The sequence below is a fragment of the Culex pipiens genome, chromosome 1 (genome assembly GCF_016801865.2).
Source record: "Culex pipiens pallens isolate TS chromosome 1, TS_CPP_V2, whole genome shotgun sequence".
Classification (NCBI taxonomy): Eukaryota; Metazoa; Arthropoda; class Insecta; order Diptera; family Culicidae; genus Culex; species Culex pipiens.
The window spans coordinates 19,368,728-19,390,388 of NC_068937.1; the positions used below are offsets into that span (position 1 = coordinate 19,368,728).

The window sequence follows — 21,661 nt, forward strand, 5'->3', positions numbered from 1 at the left end:
ATTAATCAAACAACAGATAAACTGGAATCTTGGAACTTTAAAAAACGCTTAGTTGCATGTTCAATTTGTTAAGCTTTATTTTTCTTCGCTAACTCTTCTTTTATTTCTCTCAAAAATATTATCTTAGCGCAACTTCAGGAAAAAGTCAACATATTGAAAAATCTCGAGCATCCAAATTTCGAACGCGTAATAATTAAAAACCTTAAATCATCCGAATTTGCGAAACCGACCCTAAAACGAATCACACATTAAAATGTTGATATTTCAGCATATAATTCTTTAACAAATAACATATTGATTTTTACTATGAATTAAAACCACGATTAAAACACCACAAATGAACACATGATAAATCCTATTTTTGCACTTTACAGCCGGCTGTAAAAGTTTAATGGAAGAAAAGTAACATCGATGCAAACCTTGCCAAATTACAAACAATTAAATTCTTTTCTAACTAACCCGCAATACCTCTCGAGGTGTATCCTAGGGTTTACCTTATCCTACTAACATTGAGTCCAAAACCTCCCTACAAACATCTATACCCCTAAGGTGTCGTAGGGATCCTTGCGCACTTTAGATAGGTGTTTACTAACGTTCCTTCCGTTCCCCAAAGGATAGCTTGGACCCGGCGAGGACCCCCTTATGCCCTGGGCTGTATTACACACTCATCAAAAGATGAAGACATGGTATCTCCCGTGTTGGATTATTGTTCCGGATGAGGGTCTAACACAACCAGACCAAACAGTGGGATAAGCGTTGTGGAGCCATCCGTGGATAGGGCGTCCTAAAATGCTAATGCTAATGCTAATGCTAAATAGTATTGATTCAAAAATTCATAACTCGGTCAAAGATTTTTAGCACAATCTGGAAATTTTTGAAAAGTTGGCATTTTATGTCCCCTAAAACATATAAAAAATAAAATAAATAAAAAAAGTGTTTTTTGCAAATCAAGTTTTAGTGACAAAAAGTGAAATTAAAAATCACCCAAAAAAATTTACCGTGTTCAGTGTAGTCCTCATCCATAGCTACAACTTTGCCGAAGACACCAAATCGATCAAAAAAACCTTTAAAAGATACAGATTTTTAAAATTTTCATGCATCATTTTTGTATGGACAGCTGCCAAATTTGTATGGAAAATTATATGGACAAACTAATGATGCAAAATGGCTTCTTTGGGCATACCGAAGGCACCAAAAAAGTTTCAGCCTGATTAAAAAATACAAAAATTTAAATTAAAAAAAAGATCGATTTCGTAGAGAATTGGGTACAAAAGCCCTGTGTCAATTTTAATTATAAACACGATTAAAAACCATTTCGGATCACTTTTTTTCATTTTAATGCAATTTTTTTTTCTCAAGACAACATTTTTTCGATGGTCCCCTTGGAACGAGCTGTCAAGTAGGAGCTTTTCTGTCAAGAAGGACCGCGAGGTTAATTTTTCAAAAATGATTTAAAAATCCATTTTAAACTCTTTGTGGTCGTACAAAGTGTCATTGTACTCAGAATAATAAACTTTATCGCTGTAAACAATAATATCAGCAATCTAAGCTTCATTGTCAGCCATTTTTTTTCTTTGGATATAATTTTGTTACTCCAAATTTATCCACGACCGTTTCCAACGACCGTGAGAAGGGGCTAGAAAATCCAGCTTTCAGCTAACTCCTCAATACGTACGAGAACTTTTAAAAAAATAGTACACGAAAAAAATTGCCAAGCTTTTAATTAACTTTTTCTCACAAAAAAATCAATTTCCCAAAACGCGAAGACACCAAACCAAACACCAAAACCGATCAGAAAATTCCTACAAAAAAAAGCGCGGAATCGGAATTGCGTAGAGAATTGCTCTCATGACTCTTCACAAAAAATTGGTTCACGGAAAATAAATTCCCGATTTTTTTCTCTTGACTATTTATCAAGTACAGTCCAGACTCGATTATCCGAAGTTTCGATTATCCGAAGTTCGATTATCCGAAGGTTTTTATAGGACTTCGGATAATCGAATTACGAATAAAAAATTAGCTTTCGCATTTTTTTTTTCTTACTTTAATCATCAAATTCGAGTTCTACGACCCAATTTTAGTCAAATTTGAATGGTTGATTGCATGTAAAATTAAAAAAATGTATTTTTCAATATTTCATCATCGCCATTTTGGCCGCCATCTTGGATTTTAAAATTCTAGTTCAAGAATCATATTAAGCTCAATAATTAAAAATAAGAAAACGAAAAAAAAATTGTTTTTTCGTGATTCGATTATCCGAATTTTTGACTATCCGAAGTGAAATTTCGCCAAGGCCTAGGCCAAGGCCTTCGGATAATCGAGTCTGGACTGAAAATCTCAAAATAATGTTTTAAAATTTTCGATTAAAAAAAACTTTTTTTTTAAATAATTTCGGAGTCTTAAAAATGCATCTTTTGCGCCAGAGAAATGTTCCAAAATCTAGTTAAATAATAAAAAAAAAATCAAAAGCCTTCAAGAATTCAAGCATTTTTTTAAATAAAGTTTATGCATTTATCAAACTTCATAAAAAATAGCACCCCTCGAACTGTTATTTATGGCTGAATTTTTGTTTTATTTTTGGGCTCTGTTGTCTTTTAAATTTTACATTTTATTAAGATTAGATTTTCTCAGTGTGATTTAAAATGGAGAATTTAAAATTTCAGAATTATTTTTGAATATTGAAAACACTTATTATAGTCATTTGAAAATGCTGGGCCTTATTTTATCATTTTGAAATTATTTTTATTTAAGAAGGCATAAGGAATGCATGGACAAACTTTCTTCCAAATAAAAAAAAAAAATACAAAATAAAAAAATCTCGAAAAATTAGCTGCAAACTTTTATGCAGTCTTCATCTTGATGTTTATATTTCCTAAGTGCCCCCAAACCAGCAGTATATGTTGAAAACCTGACAACTCAAAAACGATTGGTAGGATTAGCAAATAAATAATACATGATTTTTCAAATGAGTTGTTATATTCAATATTTGTGGTATGAAAACATCGTTGCCACTGATAAAAATAAGTTTTATGGTTAATTTTTTTATAGGTATATGTTTAGCAATGACTTTCTGAAAATAAAAAAAGCTATGCTGAAAATATATTTTGATCTAAAAAAAGAAAAAAAGGAGCAAGACAACATTTCGATTCTGGTCAATTTTTGTCAAGTTGTTGCTACTTTTTTTAAATCTATTTTTCAAATAAAGTTGAACATTTGTTTTAGGCCGAGTTTTTCAACTTATTTTGAAGTCTGTTTTAAATAAATAAGTCTTTTTGAACCTCATGCATGGAAAAAAAGAACCTAAAATTTCACGAAAAAAGTCTTGAAAAAAGTCCTCTTTATTATCTAAACACCAAATCGATCAGAAAATCCCGTTTTCAAGATATGTTGGCTGATGCACGAAATGATTTGTTTACCTTTTTTTTTTGGTATCCTCCGCAAACGTCACTTTTTAGTCTGACACCCCACGTTTGTTTTGATAGTGTGCGTGAGCGCCGTGTAAAAAGTGACAGTTCGTCACAAACTAAAAAAGTGTCAAACGAAAAAGTGACCAACAACCGGGGGTTGAGTGTACATATATTTATTAACATACCTACAATGTCAAATTGTATGCAGACTTCTGTTGAAAAACTAATGATGCAAGATGGCTTCTATTGACATAAAGAATGCATGGACATTGGACAAAGTTTCTTACAAATTAAATCAAAATCAATTCAATAGAAAAAATTCAAAAATAACAGTTTCGTTTTAAAAATTGAAAATCGAACTAATTGTTATGGAGATATCGTCAATTGTAGATCTGGCAACACTGACATTAGTAATGAGCATTTAAGAGAGATTTATTATCGTTTAGAAGATATGAGTTGTGAATTTGATTTAAAAAAAAAATATTTTTCACTATTTTTCACCGTTGGTTTAAAATGTCCCTGCAATAGATATTTCGGAAACGAAAAAAAACTACTTTTTTCGAGAGTTCCCTTTATTTCCATGTGATTTATTTCCCTTTCCCTTCACTACTCAGATCAAAACTTCCACCATCACCATTTATTTTGGAAATCAATACAGTTCCCCCTCTCAAATTCCCCTCTCAACCATACATCGAGTTGTGCAGCTCCTCGAGCTCCTGCTCGCGCCGTGCCGCCCTCTCCCGGAACTTCTTCTGCTCCTCGTAGCCCTCGTCGTCCGTCTTCATCTCGTGCCGGCACAGCGGACAGCTGTTGGTCTGTCATTAAAGATTTGTCAAATTTGAGTTAAAAAGCAACCAAACTTTGACAGCTGTCAAACTCACCTTCTCCAGCCACGGCACAATGCAACTCTTGTGGAAATCATGCCCGCACGGCAGCACCAGAAACGCCTCATTGTCGCCGTCCGGGTCGTTCGGCTTGATGCAGATGGCGCACCGCTCGTCGTCGGCCGCCACCTGCCGCTCCGGCAGCGCCGCCACCAGCGCCTTCGAGGCCGGCGGCGGCAGCTGGTCCGTGTTGAGGTCGTCGGCGAAGAAGCCGTTCTGCTGCAGGAAGCGCACCATCAGCAGCAGCTGGTGGCTTTGGGCCTGTTCCGGCGCGATCGGTTCGCAGCCCAGCTCGTCAAAGTAGTCGGCCATCTGTGTGGGTGGGAGAGTGACAGTTTAAACAGTTAGTGCAATGTTTTGATGCTCAGTTTAGCGTGCAAAGCGGGTGGTTTGACAGTTTGGGAAACGTGGAAAGTTTGTTTATGTTTTGATCGTGAAATTTGAAGGCGAAAAGTGCAGTGTTTTTCTGTTTGACGACATCTCCCTTGAATCACCTAGTAGTTTGTCGAATCTGGAATCTCCAAAACAATAATAGAACCGAAACTTAAAAAGAAACCAGCGGTCACGGCCCGTGGCCAAGGACATCAATTAGCGCCGTGCGCTGGCCAAATGGGCCATGAATAATGGGCCCGTTGATGGGGAGGGCATCGCGACATGTCTTGAGACTGCTGACCCGTGCACCGAGTGTTGTTTAATGACACAGTTCCGTAGATTCAAGGTGGAGGAGGAGGCGCAGGAGAAGGACGGTTCTCTCACTTTCAAGCGTCATCGGGCCGAAGAGTTAACGGGCCGTGAAATATCCGGACCGTGGCGTGAAATCGTCATGTGCGGATTGCCACTATTAATCAGGCTAGTTTACAACCTGCAGCTGGTGGAGCTACAAATTTCGCGGTGCAACGACGATGATGCACTCGGAACGGAATCCTGCGTGGACGGTCACTGGTTGGTTTTTGCCAGTGTCATCACACAATTATCCGCGACATCGTCGGGATCCGCGAAAGCCCTTTCGCGGATGGACCGGATCATGCATAATTAGTCCGCCGTGCAACATCTGGCCCAGCAGCTGTCAAACGAGCATGTCCGTGCGGAAATTTTTACCGGGGAAAAAATCCGGACCGTGAAACAATTTTCCTTAAAAGCGTCCCGGGCAAACGGACAATGTAACATTAAAACTGGAGCCCTCGTTCGGACGGCCCCCCGGAATCGTCGCAGAGTCTATCGCGAATAGTGTCATTTATGATTAATTGCTTCGCCAGGACATTAGAACCGGGGACGGATTAGACGGACTCAATCCGCGAACTCTTTGCGGTCCAGCTGTCAAAATATGCCTAACCCAAAGTTACCCAAAATTGAGTAGGTCTGGAAGCTGTCAAATCTACACAGTTGAGCGTAGTTACCCAAAATCAAGCTCTAACCCTTAAATTCTGGGTCGCAACGAGCCACTGCGCGCCCCTCCCTAACCTAACTTTGGTCCTAAATTCCTCGCAAAAATTTCGGCAGAACCCTGCAGCAGCGCATTCATCATCAAAATCGCGGAACATTTCGCGTGGTCGGTTTGGCGCCGGCCACGGTCCACAGCCGGACACCACACCGGGCGATAATTGACGCGCGCGACTCAAAATGATGACACCATCAAATATTACTTTCGGTCCTCTAACGTGTGAAACACGCTTTGCAGTTTTTGAACGGCCGGAGGAATAGTTTGGTGCGCCCACGTGGTCACAAATTGCGCGCACCGGCAAAGGGATGACAACTAGATTTGGGTGGACGGTGAGGTTAGGTTTTGGTTGTGGGGGAGGGGTTTCGGCCACGTAAAAACCTCAGGAACCGATTTGTGGTTCCTTTCGCAATCAGCGCCACCGAGTGACGATGGATTTTGGTGAAGGAGAGGATGATGTTGGTGTTTTTAGAATAAGCAAAAATTATTATAAAAATAAGTAAAATTATATAAAACTACTTTATTTGCAAAAAAATAAAAAAATCAGATGCAATTAATCAAACATGAGTGAACAAATGAAGTCAATTTTCTGTATTTGAAATATTTGAAAAAAATATCCTATAGATTTAAAAATAATGAGAAAATTGTACAAAAAGAATATTTTTAACAGATCATAAATCGAAAATCAAACAGTTTAAATGAAAAATAACAATGAAAAATTCGAAACCTAATATTTTCATCACAAATAAATCCTATGTTCATAGGACCTTTTGAAAAAGTTAGCGAGAACTTACTTATTACCTGGGTGCTGAAAAGACAGAATGCGTAACGTGATTTTCGAAAGCTTCCCACTGCTCCCCACTAATACATCTGCACTACAGCTGTAAACATAAACAAAGTAGAAGGCTATGTTCAAGCTCAAGCGTGACATATTTTTTGCTGCTGAAGTGAATTATTATAAAACATTTTGGATCTGTTGATGTTGATGTTTTCGATGAAAAATTAAGTGCTTCGCACTTTTTTCTTCGTAGACTAAACGATGGGCGGCCAAAAGAGGCCTTTTTTGTTTTCCACGTGATGAAAAATTGTGTCAAAAGTGGGTGGAATTTCGTGAATCATAAGAGCAGCCGAATGGAAGTTCCGAGATTATGTATCTTTGATGTTTAGTGATAATATCGGAGTATCCAATATTAATTGGAAAGTACTATTGATAGTTATTGATAATTCGTCGCTAACATTTAAAAAAGCGTCATAAACATAGATTTTGTAGACATAGCGATTATGAAATTTTAGCGACGAATTATGCCAAAATCGATTTCAAACCTCTTATTAAGATGTTTTGACTTCGAATACCTCAATAGTCATCGATTTTTTTTTTATTCCTGACTAAATTAATTTACGATCGATCACAATACTTGCCACTTCTTGGTATAATTATGCGAACAGTTGACAGTTCTAAATTGAGGCCGCTTTGCGGACAACTATTCTGCACCCAGCTTATTACTAAACTGGAATGCCATAACTAAGGGTTAAAAAAACCTTAAAAATGGAAATAAAAAGTGAAACAAATAAAAAAAGTAAAACTTGTTTTTGATTTTCACAACAATTGGAACGCTCTCGCAAACAAAAATAATTAGGTTTAGTGTTTTTTATGTAAACAAACAGAAATTGCTGAAAAAAGAACGGAAAATAGGATAATATAAAAAAAATCCAAATCAATACTAAACAACATGAATAAAAAAAAATCAACCATTTCAAACATTCTAATTAATCATATTTACAAAATTTTAAACACATGCAACAAAAATCAAATCAATGCAAACATAAAATAAGAAAAAGAAGAAATAGAATTTTAACTTGAAAATATAAAAAAAACAATCGAATAGGAAAATTGAATTTATTAATTTCTTCTCAAAAACAAAAAATAAAAGATCAGAAAAAATATTACAAGAGAGATATCACATGAACAAAAAACATAAAAATATCAGTTCATAAGAAAATAAGATAATACTCATTGAAAATTTTAATTAGGTGTTGAACAAAAAAAAGTTTGAACTGAAGATGTTCCATGGATTCAAATAATATTATAAACGAGATAACTGCATAAATGATTTTTGTCAAAATCATTAAAATTATAAATAAGAAGTAAAAATGTTAACAAATTAAATCCAAAAGAATGTTTGAAAAAATAAGCTTAATTTATTGAAAGTTAAGGAACATTGTTACTCAAAAAAGTTTTAAAAAAACATTATAAACAGTTGAGGGTTCGTTCAAAAATAACGAATTGTCAAATTTGACATTTTCAAACTTTTTGATTTGACTATGTAACAAATGTGTTACATAATATTTTAAAAACCCCTAATTTAATTGAAATGCTGAAGAATAAATTAAGAAAAAGATTTTAAGAACAAAAACCACGAGATTTGATTTCTCAAAAATTTAAGACGTATAAAAAACAGAAATTTAAATAAAAAGTAAAATAAATCAAAAAGTTAGATAAGCAAAGGAGAAAATTGAAAGCTTAAAGAAAAGAAGGATTTTTTTTAATAAAAAGCTGTTTCACTTGTTGTTAATAACTAACAAAAAATAGAGTTGTAACAATAAAAACAATTTCAATTATCAAAAATAAAAAATAAAAACGCATATAAAGATTTTTTATCAAGCAATCGTAACCTAAAACGGCATGATAAAATAAGTGAAATGATTCAAAAATTTCAATTTATTTTTAAATTATTGCTAAAAAAATCAAGCAACTGATTTTATAAAGTTCAAAGGAAAATTTCTAAATAAAAACTAAACAATATTGAATGAAAAATCAACCATTTCAGTTATTCTTATTGTTCATAATTAAAATGCTTGAGACCATTTTCAAAACCATCAAAAACTAAAATGAAAAGAGCAAAAAAAAAATGGAAAGAAAGATGTAACATGGAAAAAGCATAATAATGGAAGTAAATAACAAAAGGAGATAAACCTGATTGAAAATTAGTTTTAAAACAAAAGACGTTTAAAAAAAATACAGTAAGTGGATAAGTATCAAAAAAGACTAAAAAAAAAACAGATTTTTAAAACATCAAATTGTGCTTTTTGACACAATAAACAAACAAAGAAAAAAATAAATTCAAGTTAAATAAGAAATTGAAGGAAAATTAGAATTGAATGAAGAAAAATTGTTATTTTTTTATCTTAAAACATTGTGAAGCATTATGGGATAGATCAAACAAACAAAAATAAAATGAACTGAAAAATGTCAACAAATTAAATTTAGAAGAATTTCTAATAAAAATCAACTAGATACAACCGTTATGAAATGCTTTAAAAAATGTTAATTTAGCAGAAGTTAAGGAAAACTGTAACTGAATAAAATTTAAAAAATAAACATATAAGAGCTCGTAAAAATGTTACGTAACGCAAAATTTTGCATTTTCGAACCTTTTTACTCGACCTCGACGTTACAAATGTGTGAAATGTTAAAGAAATAAATTAAGAAAGACAATTAAAAAAAACATATAAAATAAATCAGGGAAATTTTTCAAAAAAAAAAGAGTAGAAACCATGGAATTGTGAAAAAAAACTTGAATATTAAAAATAAGGGTTTTTCTCAAAAATTAAAACGTATTTAAAAAACAGGAATTGAAAATGAAAAAAAAAGAAAAAAGAAAAGCAAATAATATGAAAAAATAGTTTGAATACATAACCTTTTTCAACTTCAATTATTTATAAATGATAAATTTAAAAAAACAATTGACCAATTCAGCAAATCTTACCATGAATATTTAAAATGGAACCCTTTTTAACATGTTTGACAATATCAACAAATCAAAACAACAAATTTGAAAAATTTTCATTTAAAACTCGAAAATAAAAAGCAAAACAAATAGAAAACTGTAAAATAAAAACATTTTGCGAATAATTTTTGTTTATTAGTACCACTTTAAATCAATTAGTTTCACGTGGTTTATGGTTGACCCCATGTAAGAAAATGATAAAATCATATCCAAAAAACAAATTATTCTAAAACAATGGAAGTTGCTAAAGATTAATTTTATAAAAAAAGGTATTTGAGGAAAAAAAAGTAAATCAATAAATTCAACAAAGACTTTTGAAACCGATAAATGTTCTTCTGTTCTAAAATCCCGATTTTTGCGTTACGTATTAAAAGAACACTCCCTTATATCTAAAAAATACGATAATTCAAAACAAAACAGTATTTATGAGTAATTTCATCTAAATCTTTGACGGTTTTTTTGACAGTTCAGCCCCCCTGTTTTTTCCTAGGCATATTTTACTCAAAATTGGGTACACTTTGGTGGAGTTTTTAATGTAATTAAATCTCACTCAAAATAGACATCCAACTCAAGCTGAACAACGTAAGTGGGCCATTGTGAGTTTGCTCACGTCAGTGGTTGTTTACATTGGGAGTGAGCAGGATACATTATTTGTTTGCTAACTTATATTGGCCCATTTAAATTGTTTTGCTTGAACTATTTATTTCTGAGTTGATTCGGTGTTGGTTAAACTACTCATTTTTGACCATTTTTTCCAACTAAAATTTACTGTTTTAACCGAGGTTTTAACAATTTAAAATTAAACAATTAAAACGTCAAGCCAAGATTCAAAATTCTCTCAATCCATATTAACTAAATCATAGATCACAAAATAAAACTTATTAAGGTGGTAAGAAATGGGTAAATGTGCATGTTTTAGAGTATTAGAGGAATTTTTCTTAAATTTTGGTGAATTTGACACAATTTTCGTTGAATTATGAGTAAAATTCACTCAAATCTGACAGCAAGTTTAGTCATTTCTGAGTAGGTTCCGATCTGTCAGGACTGGGTTATTTTATTTACGGTAAATGAGTAAAATTTAACCAAAATTTAGCTATGTGTGTGTGTGTGTGTGTGTGCAACCAACCAAACGGGACCACGCGGTCGCTTCTTACAAATTGAGTTGTTTCCATGTATTTTCTTTTTTTTTAGCTCTCATTCTATACATGCAAATAACTCGCATAGGCATTTGGAAGGTGTTAGCTCTGCCGAGCTTCGGTGACCCATTTCTACGCTGGCTAGCCGAGCGCGAGGTACTTCAGCTTTGTCGACAAGCCCCGCCCTGAAGAACGTTTGGACCAATCGGATTCAAACGTTATTTAGAACTTCCGAACCCTTGTCAAATGGACAAGGACCCAGCGCGTATATAGTTGATGGAGTTAACAGTATTCCTAATTCCAGTTATAGCTCACCAAGTCACGATAGCCTAGTGGTTAGCATTTTTGCTTACCAATCCAAAGGACGGGGGATCGAACCCCGACTCGAGCGACTGTGATTTTTCGTACATGTTCAGAGTTTCAAGATTTATATTTCCTATACTTTCTCGTTGGGAGCAGATGGGAATCGAACCCAGGACCATTCGCTTACAAAGCAAACACCGTAACCAGTCAGCCACGGCCGCTCCTTCAGAAATTTAACCAAAATTTAGCTATGCCCTCATAATCAATTTCTGAGTATTTCTCAATGTATTTAGTAATGTATCCAAGAAAAAAAAATCAAATATTCCAAAACTACAATCCAACACCCTTCCAGCCGAATATCCTTGGCGATGCAAGCAGAAAAACTTTTACAACCCTCGCAAAATTTAGCGAAACCAAAACACACACATGGAGGGATAGTTGCAACCTCCTGTCTCTCCTCTAAAAAAATAAATAAAACCACACACCCAAACCGCGCCCACAAAAGCTCACTCGCGCCCTCTTCTGGGGGAACGAATTGAAAATGGGTTTTTGGAAAATGAATTAGTTCCAGCCGGTTTGATTGCACCGCTTTCTGGCTTAGCCAAAAGGAATCACCCTTCCCTTCCCAGCACTTTCACTGATAAATTTTATCAAACAGCCCAGTCGAAATTCAATAGTTCAATTATCTTCCACCCTCTGGAGCCCTCCTTCTTCACCGATCGCAGCGCCCGGGTGGCACGTTCCGGCAACTGTTTCGCCGTCATTCCAGGGAAAACCCTCCTCCATTGACCGTACTAAATTAATTAAACAATGTATTGTGTGTCCTCGTTTTCGTCCTTTTTTCGCTGGTTGAAATTCCCTCGAAAAGGTGGCGCTGCAGTGGCGGTGGCGGCGGCCATTTTACACCGCAATTGTCACGACATAATCAACCGTAAACGGGTCGTCGCCGCCGCCGATTGTGTGACACATTTTGAGCCAAATATAGGCGGGCCGAACTGTCATGTTGACTTTTGAGGAGGGACAGGGGGATTAGCGAGGGGTGTGACAATAGTGGAATCATTAGTTTGCGCTTGGGCATCGGGCGCTGTTTATAGTCAATCACCGGAATGGTTTTGTTTACGGACGCGCGCTTTTGTCGCGGCGACAACAAGTTTGGAGGCAATTGACGAAAATTTTGGAAATGCTGCTGGGTTATTGATTATAAAATTGACTGCAGAGTTTGCATAAGAGATTGAGAAATTTGGTAGAGAAAGCTGGTTCTAAAATTGTGAATAAAATAATAAATCCAAATTTCGACAATTTTTTCAAGTTTTTGTGTTATTTTTTCTAAAAAAAACTGGCAACAACTTGTAACTGTCAAAGAAAACACTATCCACAAATGACGTAACATTTGAAAGAGGATTGTCTACATTCCACTCACCCCTCGTAGATTTTTTCCACACTAAATATCATAAGTAAAACCACATCGTTCAACACCCCAGACCCATATTATGCTACGTTATTTGTGAATGACACCTGGTTAAGGAATTTAATCCTCTGAAATGTGTTTTTTTACGCTGCTCGACATTTTGATGAAAGACAGATTTCGCAATCATCTGAAATCCTTCAATTTTCGTACCTACTCAGAAATGAGTAAATCGGGCAACTGTCAAATTTGAGTGAATTTTACTCAATTTTCGCTTGATCACGTTCAGAGAGAAAATAAAGGTGATGTACTCAAATCAGGGTAAATTTGAAAAAAAAAAGTTGAGTGAAGTGAAATGACCTATTCAGAATAATCTACATTTGATTTTCTTCTACGTAATATCTACCCAAATTATGACATTTGCATTAGAACTCATTTTTGAGTGCATACAGGTATGACCTCTGGTTTGATTAACTCTGAGTGTAAGCAATTTTCTGAGACTGTGAAAATTGAATTAATATCTTAACTCAAATCTTAGGATTAAATTGCTTTTTTCGGTCAGCACTCTTAATAAAAATTCAAAAGCTTAATTTTGATTTCTAACTTCTGCTGACGTGATGTTTTGACGTAATTTTTCATTTTCTTCAGTTTTTTTAAGTATTCTAAACCCTCTGAAAAATTTCTCTCGCGAAAAATCTATACAAGTTATCAAATTGTACATATTAAAACTCTTCATAAAATGTTGTCACAAAATTTCTATCAAAATGAAAATCGCGAGAACAGATTTTCTAGTCGGTTTAGAGTCTTTGGCATACTGTTAAAGGATTTCCTCCAGGGGGTAGCGAAGAAGACGCCATCTTGGAAGTTCAGTAAACAAACACTGACAATCAGTATTATACATATTACTATGGTTACACGAAGTGTGTTATCCCGGTTGAACTCAAAAGTCCCCTGGGAATGTGTAAAAGCAAACTGGAAAATGCGTAATGCCGATTCTGAGTGTACGGGCGCACTGTTTTGTCGACCAAAAGAAAAAAGGCAAAAAAAGGTAAACAGAAAAATCACTTTTTTTATATGAATTTACAGCCAATATAGGGATGGAATCTAAAAGAATATGATAGAATTTGCCATCAGCAACACAATTCACGTGTTTTTTCCAGGAATTTATCGTTTAAATTGTGGAAAATTTTAAAATCAAAACACAAACAATGATTTGTTATGGGCTACCATTTGACAGCTAGTGCTTTTGTTGTGGGCTCTCATTTGACAACCGTGCTAATGTCGACTGTTGTCAGTTTGCTTTGGTCGAAATAGGGTTGCCATCCCCCCGATTTCCTCGAAAGATGTAGTTACACTCTAAACAAATAAATTAATCTATTTTTTTCAAAAAAAGAAAATAACTATGTACATATTTCCAAAAAAATAAATCATTTTCGGCCCAAACCTGTGAAAATTTTATTTGGCAGTGTTGCCGATTTGTGGCAAAAATAATGAGTTTTCATATTTCATAAAAAAAATCTTAAATAAACCAGCTGAATTTCTTGTTAACCAAAGGGACGTACATTTTGAATAGTTTTCAGTAAACAACTGTTCGTCAATTTCATTTGAACATTTGATTTTTTTTCCAGACCTCGAGAAGAAATTTTCTGTTCGTTTTTGTGTCTTCGGCAAAGTTATAGGTACATTCCAGAAATAGTTATCTGAAGTTCAGGATGGATTATTTGAAATCGTAAAATTTAGAGTTGTTTTTTTTTATTTCTCAAAATTATTATGTATTATTTTGAACAAAACATATTTTTCTGTATTTGACAGAAAAAATATTTTTTACTAAATTATTTTTTTTGAATAAAAGGTTTTTTTATTAAAAAAATAATAATTTGATGAATTAAATTTCAAATCGAAAAAAAACCTTCATGAAATCTAGATGCTCTTCGTATTCGAGTTAGAGAAATTTTAAAGTTTATCAATTAAAAAAGGCTTACTTTTTGTTGCATTTTTTTGTGTGTACTATTTCTATGACCAAGACATTTTGCATAATTTGTGCGTCAAAACATGTCTCCGTACAATTGTTGAAACCGTGTATCTCAAAAACGGATTTTCTGATTGATTTGGCATCTTCGGCAAAGTTATGAATATTGCTTAGAACTATTTGGAAAAATTGTTACACTATAAAAAAAACTCTTTTTCAATTGAACTTGTCACAGAAAAAGATTAACTGCTCAAAATATTTTTTCAGCTGCATATGTTTAAGATGACAAAAAATGCAAATTCTTTTGGCAGTGCTGCCAATTTTTTAGTTTTTTATTATGAATAATGTTTTTTGCAAAACTGTTTTGTCTTAATTTTAAGATGTCGAAAAATATTTTTTTCATAAATTTTGAAATAGTGATTTTTTTTTACAAAAAAAAGTTATGACTAAACTTGACGATTACAAAAGAATAAATTCAAAGGCATCAGAAAATTTCTTAATTTGCTTCGAAACTTTGTGCACTGGACCTTTAGTTGCTGAAATACATACCCTTAAAGAAAGGCAAACAATATAATAAGAAGTTGTCTCTTCATCATCAAAATAGCGTTAAGTTTAAAAAAAAAACTCATCAAATATGCGTCCGATTTTTTATGTCAAAAATGAAGCTATTGTGAAAATTTCCGAACTTTCGAATAAAAATATTTTCAAAATTTTCAATTCAACACAAGTTTTTTTTCGACTTGTTTCATCGTCTTTCAAAAACATGATTTGTCTCGAAAAATTGGCAACACTGCCAAATTAATTTTGACCATAGCTCAAAAGATCTGTTGGTAATTATAAAAATATCCACAAATTTCATAAATAGTTTTTTTGTGCAAATACATTTTTTGTGTGAAAAGTCCAAGAGTTCTAGGCAATACCAAGCAAAGTTGTGCCGTTCGATAAAAAAAACCGTTCTCAAGATACATATTTTTGAATATTTCAATAGCCTTTTTGTAAGGACTGTTACCAAAATTATATCGAGACTTTTATGCATCAATTCCCCACGAAAACAGCATATTTAATGTCAAGCTTTTCAATTATTTGGCTGATCTTTGAAATAAGGCTTTCTAGGCCAAGTGGAAAAAATATAGTTTAACCCAAAAATGACGAACTTCGCGTCACAGTGTCCTGATGCAAACAATGATCGAGCTCGAACTGTCACATCCCTGCGAAATATGTTGGCTGACATATCGGGCGGTCAGTCAAAAAAAAAATAGCCAGAAGTCGCCTGACAAAACAACTTTTGCTAGAAAGAGATAGCAAATCTGATGCAAACAAACCGGCAGCTGCCATGTAAACATACTTTGAATGTGTTGGTGAATTTCTGACTATTTTGATTACGTGTTCCGTGTTGCCAGTTTTACAAGTTGCTTCCAATGACGATCAAAAAATATTTAAAAAATGTCATTTGATTGAAATCTTCTCAACACCGAAAATAAACCCCCGTCAAACTTTGCTGGACATCCGTTTTACCTATTCAGGAGAGGCCCCATCCCGTTCGGCTGCAGCTTCGCGCAGACACTTGTCACAAACAAACAAGTCTCGTTCACAACATCGAAAAAAAAAACGAAAAGTTTGTCACTATTTGGAGCACCGCGTCACAAGACACAAACAAAAAAACAAGCATAAAAACAAATCTGTAAACACCAGTCTTGGGCCAGAAATGCTGGTGGGGCCGTGTCCGTCCCCAAAGTGACAGCTGCGCTGCCGCTGAATTTTGCCCAGATTACTAATTAAAGCACGTTCGCTGCTGCGCCGCCAGGGACCAACTCTTCTTTGATATTTCGCCCAAGTTCATCAAAAGTGCATGTCGGCGGACCACCACCGGCCGGAACAAATTAAAAATAGTGCCGCGCGCCCAAATCGAGCAAAAAAAGGTCGAAATTTTGGCGCGATTCTCCCCTTCTCTTCACCGCTCTAAATCCGACTGTCAGATTTCGCTTTGCGTGTGAGTGTGTGGGCAAATAGAATGATAAATGTACCGTTTGCAGGACGATTTTCACCTCAATTTTACACGGCAAACGCGCTCTCGGGGTGTCCATCAGCCAGCAGTTCGGTGCAGTAGGCTTTGAAAGTGTCGGAAAAAAATTCCATTCCAAAAAAAACCCAAAATATTCCACGGCAACCCCGCTCCTACTTGGGGCGCCGCCGCCGCCTGTTTGTACTCTAATTAGGGTAAACACGGCAAACACGCGCGCCCGGTTGGGCAAGCGTGACGAAAAGTTTTTGACTGGCAGCACTGCCCACCGGCTCTGCAGTTGTCAATTCTTTTTTCTTTCTTTTGCTTGTTTGTGATGGGTTTTGAGATTGCACTTCGCACAGGCGACCATCATCATTCGCGTGATAATTCGGCTCCTTGGCAACAACGCTAGCAATTTCAATGCAGAAAGTAAAATCAGGTTTTGGTGGGGCCCCGATTGGAATGTAAACAAAAATAAGCAGGGCGTGTGGATAAAGGTGCGAAATTTGGATCTTTGTGATCTTTATCATTTTGTTTTGTTTTTGCAAACAGTATCATAACCAAACTATTCGACTTGCACAATGCAAACGTCAAATCAATACTTATTTGCTATATATTTTGAATTTAACTCAAGTTAGTGCAATTTTGTCTCGAAATCTTACCCACCTTGTCAAATTTCATTCAAGCACGAGAAAAAAAATAATTTATCCCAAAAATTACGATCTCCTCGTCACAGTGTCCTGATGTAAACAATGATCGAGCTCGAGCTGTCACAGCCCCGCGCAAAAAGTTGCTGACATTTTGTGCGGTCAGCCAAAAAAACCAGCTAGAAGTCGCCTGACAAAAATCTTTTGCTAGAAAGAGATAGCAAATCTGATGCAAACAAACCCGCTGCTGCCATGTAAACATACTTTGAATGTGTTGGTGTATTTCTGACTAAAAAGTCTTATTCAAAATTACTCAGTTGTCGTCAAAACCGAACCTACTCAGAAATGAGTAAATGGGTCATCTTTCAGATTTGAATGAATTTCACTCTGAATTCACCTGAAGTTGAGTTCGTATCAAAATCAACATGCAAACAACCGTCAAAATCAAACGTCAAGCGGATGAGGACATTCCAACCCCGATTGAGTGTGTAGTGGTACGGTTGTCAAAATCGCGTTCTCTGACTATTGGCTGATGCACGAAGTGATTTGTTTACCTTTTTTTGGTACCCTCCGCAAACGTCAAACCATACAAAATTGCTGCCGGATCTTTTCCTGGAGAGATCCGGAAAAAGATCCGGTAGCAATTTGCATTGATTTGACGTTTGCTGAGGGTGCCGAAAAGTTTGGTTTGAAGGCTGACTTTGTTATTGTTTGGTTTTCTTGGCACGGCCCATTATTCATTTGTTATTGTTTTGTTAGTGATGCACTAGTGCTTTGATTTCGAGTCGCAACCGAGATTCCTTGAGACACGACATTCTGGACGCAGCATCATCGCGGCCGATCCCCTCCCAACCGACCACTGACCTCAGGTCCGCTTCCGTCGTGTCCTGTTCCGGATTCCGCCAACCGGTTCCAGCACAATCCAATCACACTCACACTTCCGCGTCAAACGTTCACTGTCAACAGCGTAAACAAAAACATAAACACGCACCTCTTTACCATCGCTGTCAAAATCAAGTACACACTTACCAAAAATCATGATTTTTTGAGTTCCAAATCCCACTTTTCATACGAATTTTTCAGTTCAACCCATATAACCATTTTTATGGTTGTAGTACCTGAACTCAAAAAATCGTATGAAAAGTGGGATTTGGAACTCAAAAAATCATGATTTTTGGTAAGTGTGTACTTGATTTTGACTAGGGTTTCGGGTTATTATTACCCGGTCAATAGAGATTTCCACGCGCGAGAGTGTGTTAGTTTGGAGTTTAGTTACACGCAGACATAGGCAAATCGAGTAGAATGATTCGTCTGTCAAAATCAGCTGTGTCCTTTGTTATACCACGAGCACGTGGAAAACAGCTGGTTTTTACAGGCGATTTGCCTACTCGATTTGCCTATGTCTGCGTGAAAATAGTGTAAACAAAATAAGCTGCTTGGAATTCAGCCAATCACAATCGATCAAAACCAAAACAATACTTTAAATACAAATACTAACACAGAAACATGGTGTGCGTGAGAGAATCCGTGGAGATCTCTATGTATTCATATTATTCACATTATTTTGAGAGTCAAAGACCCTACATCGTGCCATTGACAGCTGTCAGTGGTTCCAGTTACCGAGGTCGGATTCGTTTGTTGCAAGCATGAAAAATAATGTAAACAAGTAAGTTGATGTTTATATCAGTAACGAGCAGGAAAGACTCTTTGTTTACACATTGGTCCATTTAAATTTTTTTTTGCTAGAACTGTCACTAGAGAATGTGGAGTTGACTGTTTGTTTACATTGAAAAATTACATCGGAAATATTACCAACAATTTTGAGTAATTTCGATTGATCCATAATAATTATGGTTTTCCTTTGACAGTTCCTTCGAAGACCTTAATGACGGTTGATGAAGTACTATTAGCATGAGTATTATTAACCCATTTCATACCAAAATGGAAAAAGTTTAAAATCAACAGCTAAATCTCCGAAAACCATCAATTTCCACGCGTGCACACTGAGCTCAAATTAACACGTGCAAAAATCCCGCTAAATCCTGCACAAATTCCCCCCACCCTCCGATTTTCCCACCTCCCTTCCTTTGCGGAAAAGTGCATCAATAAATAAACCCGCGTGTGCCAGGGAAAATTTACGCCACATCGTGATTGCACCGCACACATGAATTGTGACTCCCCTACCCTTCTTCACCACTGTATTTTCTCTAATGGATCCATAACGATGTGAAAAATTATTTTACAGCATAAAACAATTTCGAACCGCGTGCACCCTATTTGTCATAGGTGCACTCGACAGTCCTGCTTTTTTTTTGGTTTAAAAAAAAACCCTTTTTTCTGTCGTGGTATATTTTGGTGGAGCAATTTTTCCAAATTAAAATCACGCAACCTTTTAATTCCACCACCCCCAAAAATATTGCCGCGTGCATTTTCGGGGGGTAACATTAAACAATGGAGTTGACAGACTTTTTTTTTGTTGGTTGTGTGTTTCTGGGTGTGAACAAAATCATGAACCGAGGACGAAATTAGTCTATATTTTATTTAGTGACCAGTTTTTGTTGCCGCAACTCACCTCAGCAATTACCTCTTTTTTTTCGTCCGTTTTTACGGCGACGTTTTCCAAATGGACGGTGGGTAAGAGTTGGAAAAGAGTAAAAAATAGTAACCGTGTATTTATGACATTTGTGCATTTTTTTAAATTCAGCACGACGGCACCTTAATTTTGACAATTTTGACAATTGTGACAATTTTGACTATTTTTACAATTTTGACAATTTTGACAATTTTGACAATTTTGACAATTTTGACAATTTTAACAATTTTGACAATTTTGACAATTTTGACAATTTTGACAATTTTGACAATTTTGACAATTTTGACAATTTTAACAATTTTAACAATTTTAACAATTTTGACAATTTTGACAATTTTGACAATTTTGACAATTTTGACAATTTTGACAATTTTGACAATTTTGACAATTTTGACAATTTTGACAATTTTGACAATTTTGATAATTTTGACAATTTTGACAATTTTGACAATTTTGACAATTTTGACAATTTTGACAATTTTGACAATTTTGACAATTTTGACAATTTTGACAATTTTGACAATTTTGACAATTTTGACAATTTTGACAATTTTGACAATTTTGACAATTTAGACAATTTAGACAATTTTGACAATTTTGACAATTTTGACAATTTTGACAATTTTGACAATTTTGACAATTTTGACAATTTTGACAATTTTGACAATTTTGACAATTTTGACAATTTTGACAATTTTGACAATTTTGACAATTTTAACAACTTTTACAACTTTGACAATTTTGACAATTTTGACAATTTTGATTAAATTGGTTTAATTTTACAGTTGTCAAAATTACACGCTCACTGTGCTCTACCTACACACACTCGAGCTCAACCGCGCGCGTAAGCTGCAGATTTTGCAAATTTGACCTTCCCAAAATCTGTGCGGTGCAATCTACGCGACGGTGGGCCGCCGCTGCACATTTTACACCGTGTACGATTTATATTTATTTAATTTTAATTAATACTGTCTTGCGATGATTTATGGCCAAATAAATTCGGCCGGACCGGACGCCGGTGGTGCCCCCACGCGGCTGTTTTTGGACTGCGATTTTTTTGGACTATTTAGACTTTTGCTTGACAATTTTAAGATTTTTTTTTAGGTAAAAAAGATTACAGATTTTCTGAAAAACATAATCTTTTAACTAATTTTGACAGCTACAACAAAAAGCTGACAGCTGTCAAACGCGCCAAACGTCAAAAAGCTGCACACTAAACCAAACCCACTCAAGATTTTCAAATTTGGCAAACGTTTGCCAATCCAGTTCAGTTTTTTTTCTTTTCGGAAAGACGACCAATCGAACCTGATTGAAAGTGAAGGGGGTTGCCAGTAAGTACAGTCTCTCTCTGTGTGTGTGGGTTTGAACAACTCACAAACGGTTTTGGCTTGGATTTGGATCCCCCGTCGTCGTCGTCTCCGTCGCTACTGATTACTTGTTTACCTCTATTTACGAGCTCGTTAAGGGGTGTGTTTACCCGCACGGTTCAAGTGGGAGCTCGCTTTGACACCTGCTGCTGAAGAGGTGATTGTTTTTTGCTTTGCGTTTGTTTACCTTTGCTAAGATCGATGTTTTTGTTTATTTTTACTTTTTTTTAGTTTTTTAGATATTTTAAGGAATTATGTGATCATCAACTTGCCTTATTTGATAAAATATCAATGAAATTAGAATGACTTACGCGACTATTTATTTTGAATAATTTTACTTGAGCGTGTACTAAACAATACTATCTGTCAAAAAGCAGTGTTGCCAACTGTCCTTCAACTCTCGTCAAAATCGGTCGATGATCTCGTCATTTTTTTCGATTTCGATAATTTTGCTTAGTTTGATTAGTTTATTCTGAATGTGTATTTTAACAGCTACCCAGTCAAATCTGTCCGAATTCTGAAACGGAATCTAATTAGAATCGTATACAAATTCCGTTTCAAACGCAACAACCGGTTCGAACACGGAACCGGTTGATGCGTTTGAAACGGAATTTGTATACGATTCTAATTAGATTCCGTTTCAGAATTCGGATTGATTTGACTGGGTATGCTTCAAAAAGCAGTGCTGCCAACTTACAAACTTTCCGATTTTTTTTACAATT

General features: G+C 35.3%; 1 protein-coding gene across 1 annotated transcript; it reads right to left on the reverse strand.

The window, feature by feature from the left end:
• Positions 1-3,975: 3,975 nt before the first annotated feature.
• Positions 3,976-17,953, reverse strand: LOC120415601 (E3 ubiquitin-protein ligase RNF181). The gene is made up of 3 exons (XM_039577194.2): positions 17,844-17,953; positions 4,289-4,603; positions 3,976-4,222 (listed from the first exon to the last, which is right to left on the reverse strand). Exons 2-3 carry the CDS (start codon positions 4,601-4,603, stop codon positions 4,088-4,090), a joined length of 450 nt encoding a protein of 149 aa, XP_039433128.1. The 5' UTR covers positions 17,844-17,953; the 3' UTR covers positions 3,976-4,087.
• Positions 17,954-21,661: the final 3,708 nt, after the last annotated feature.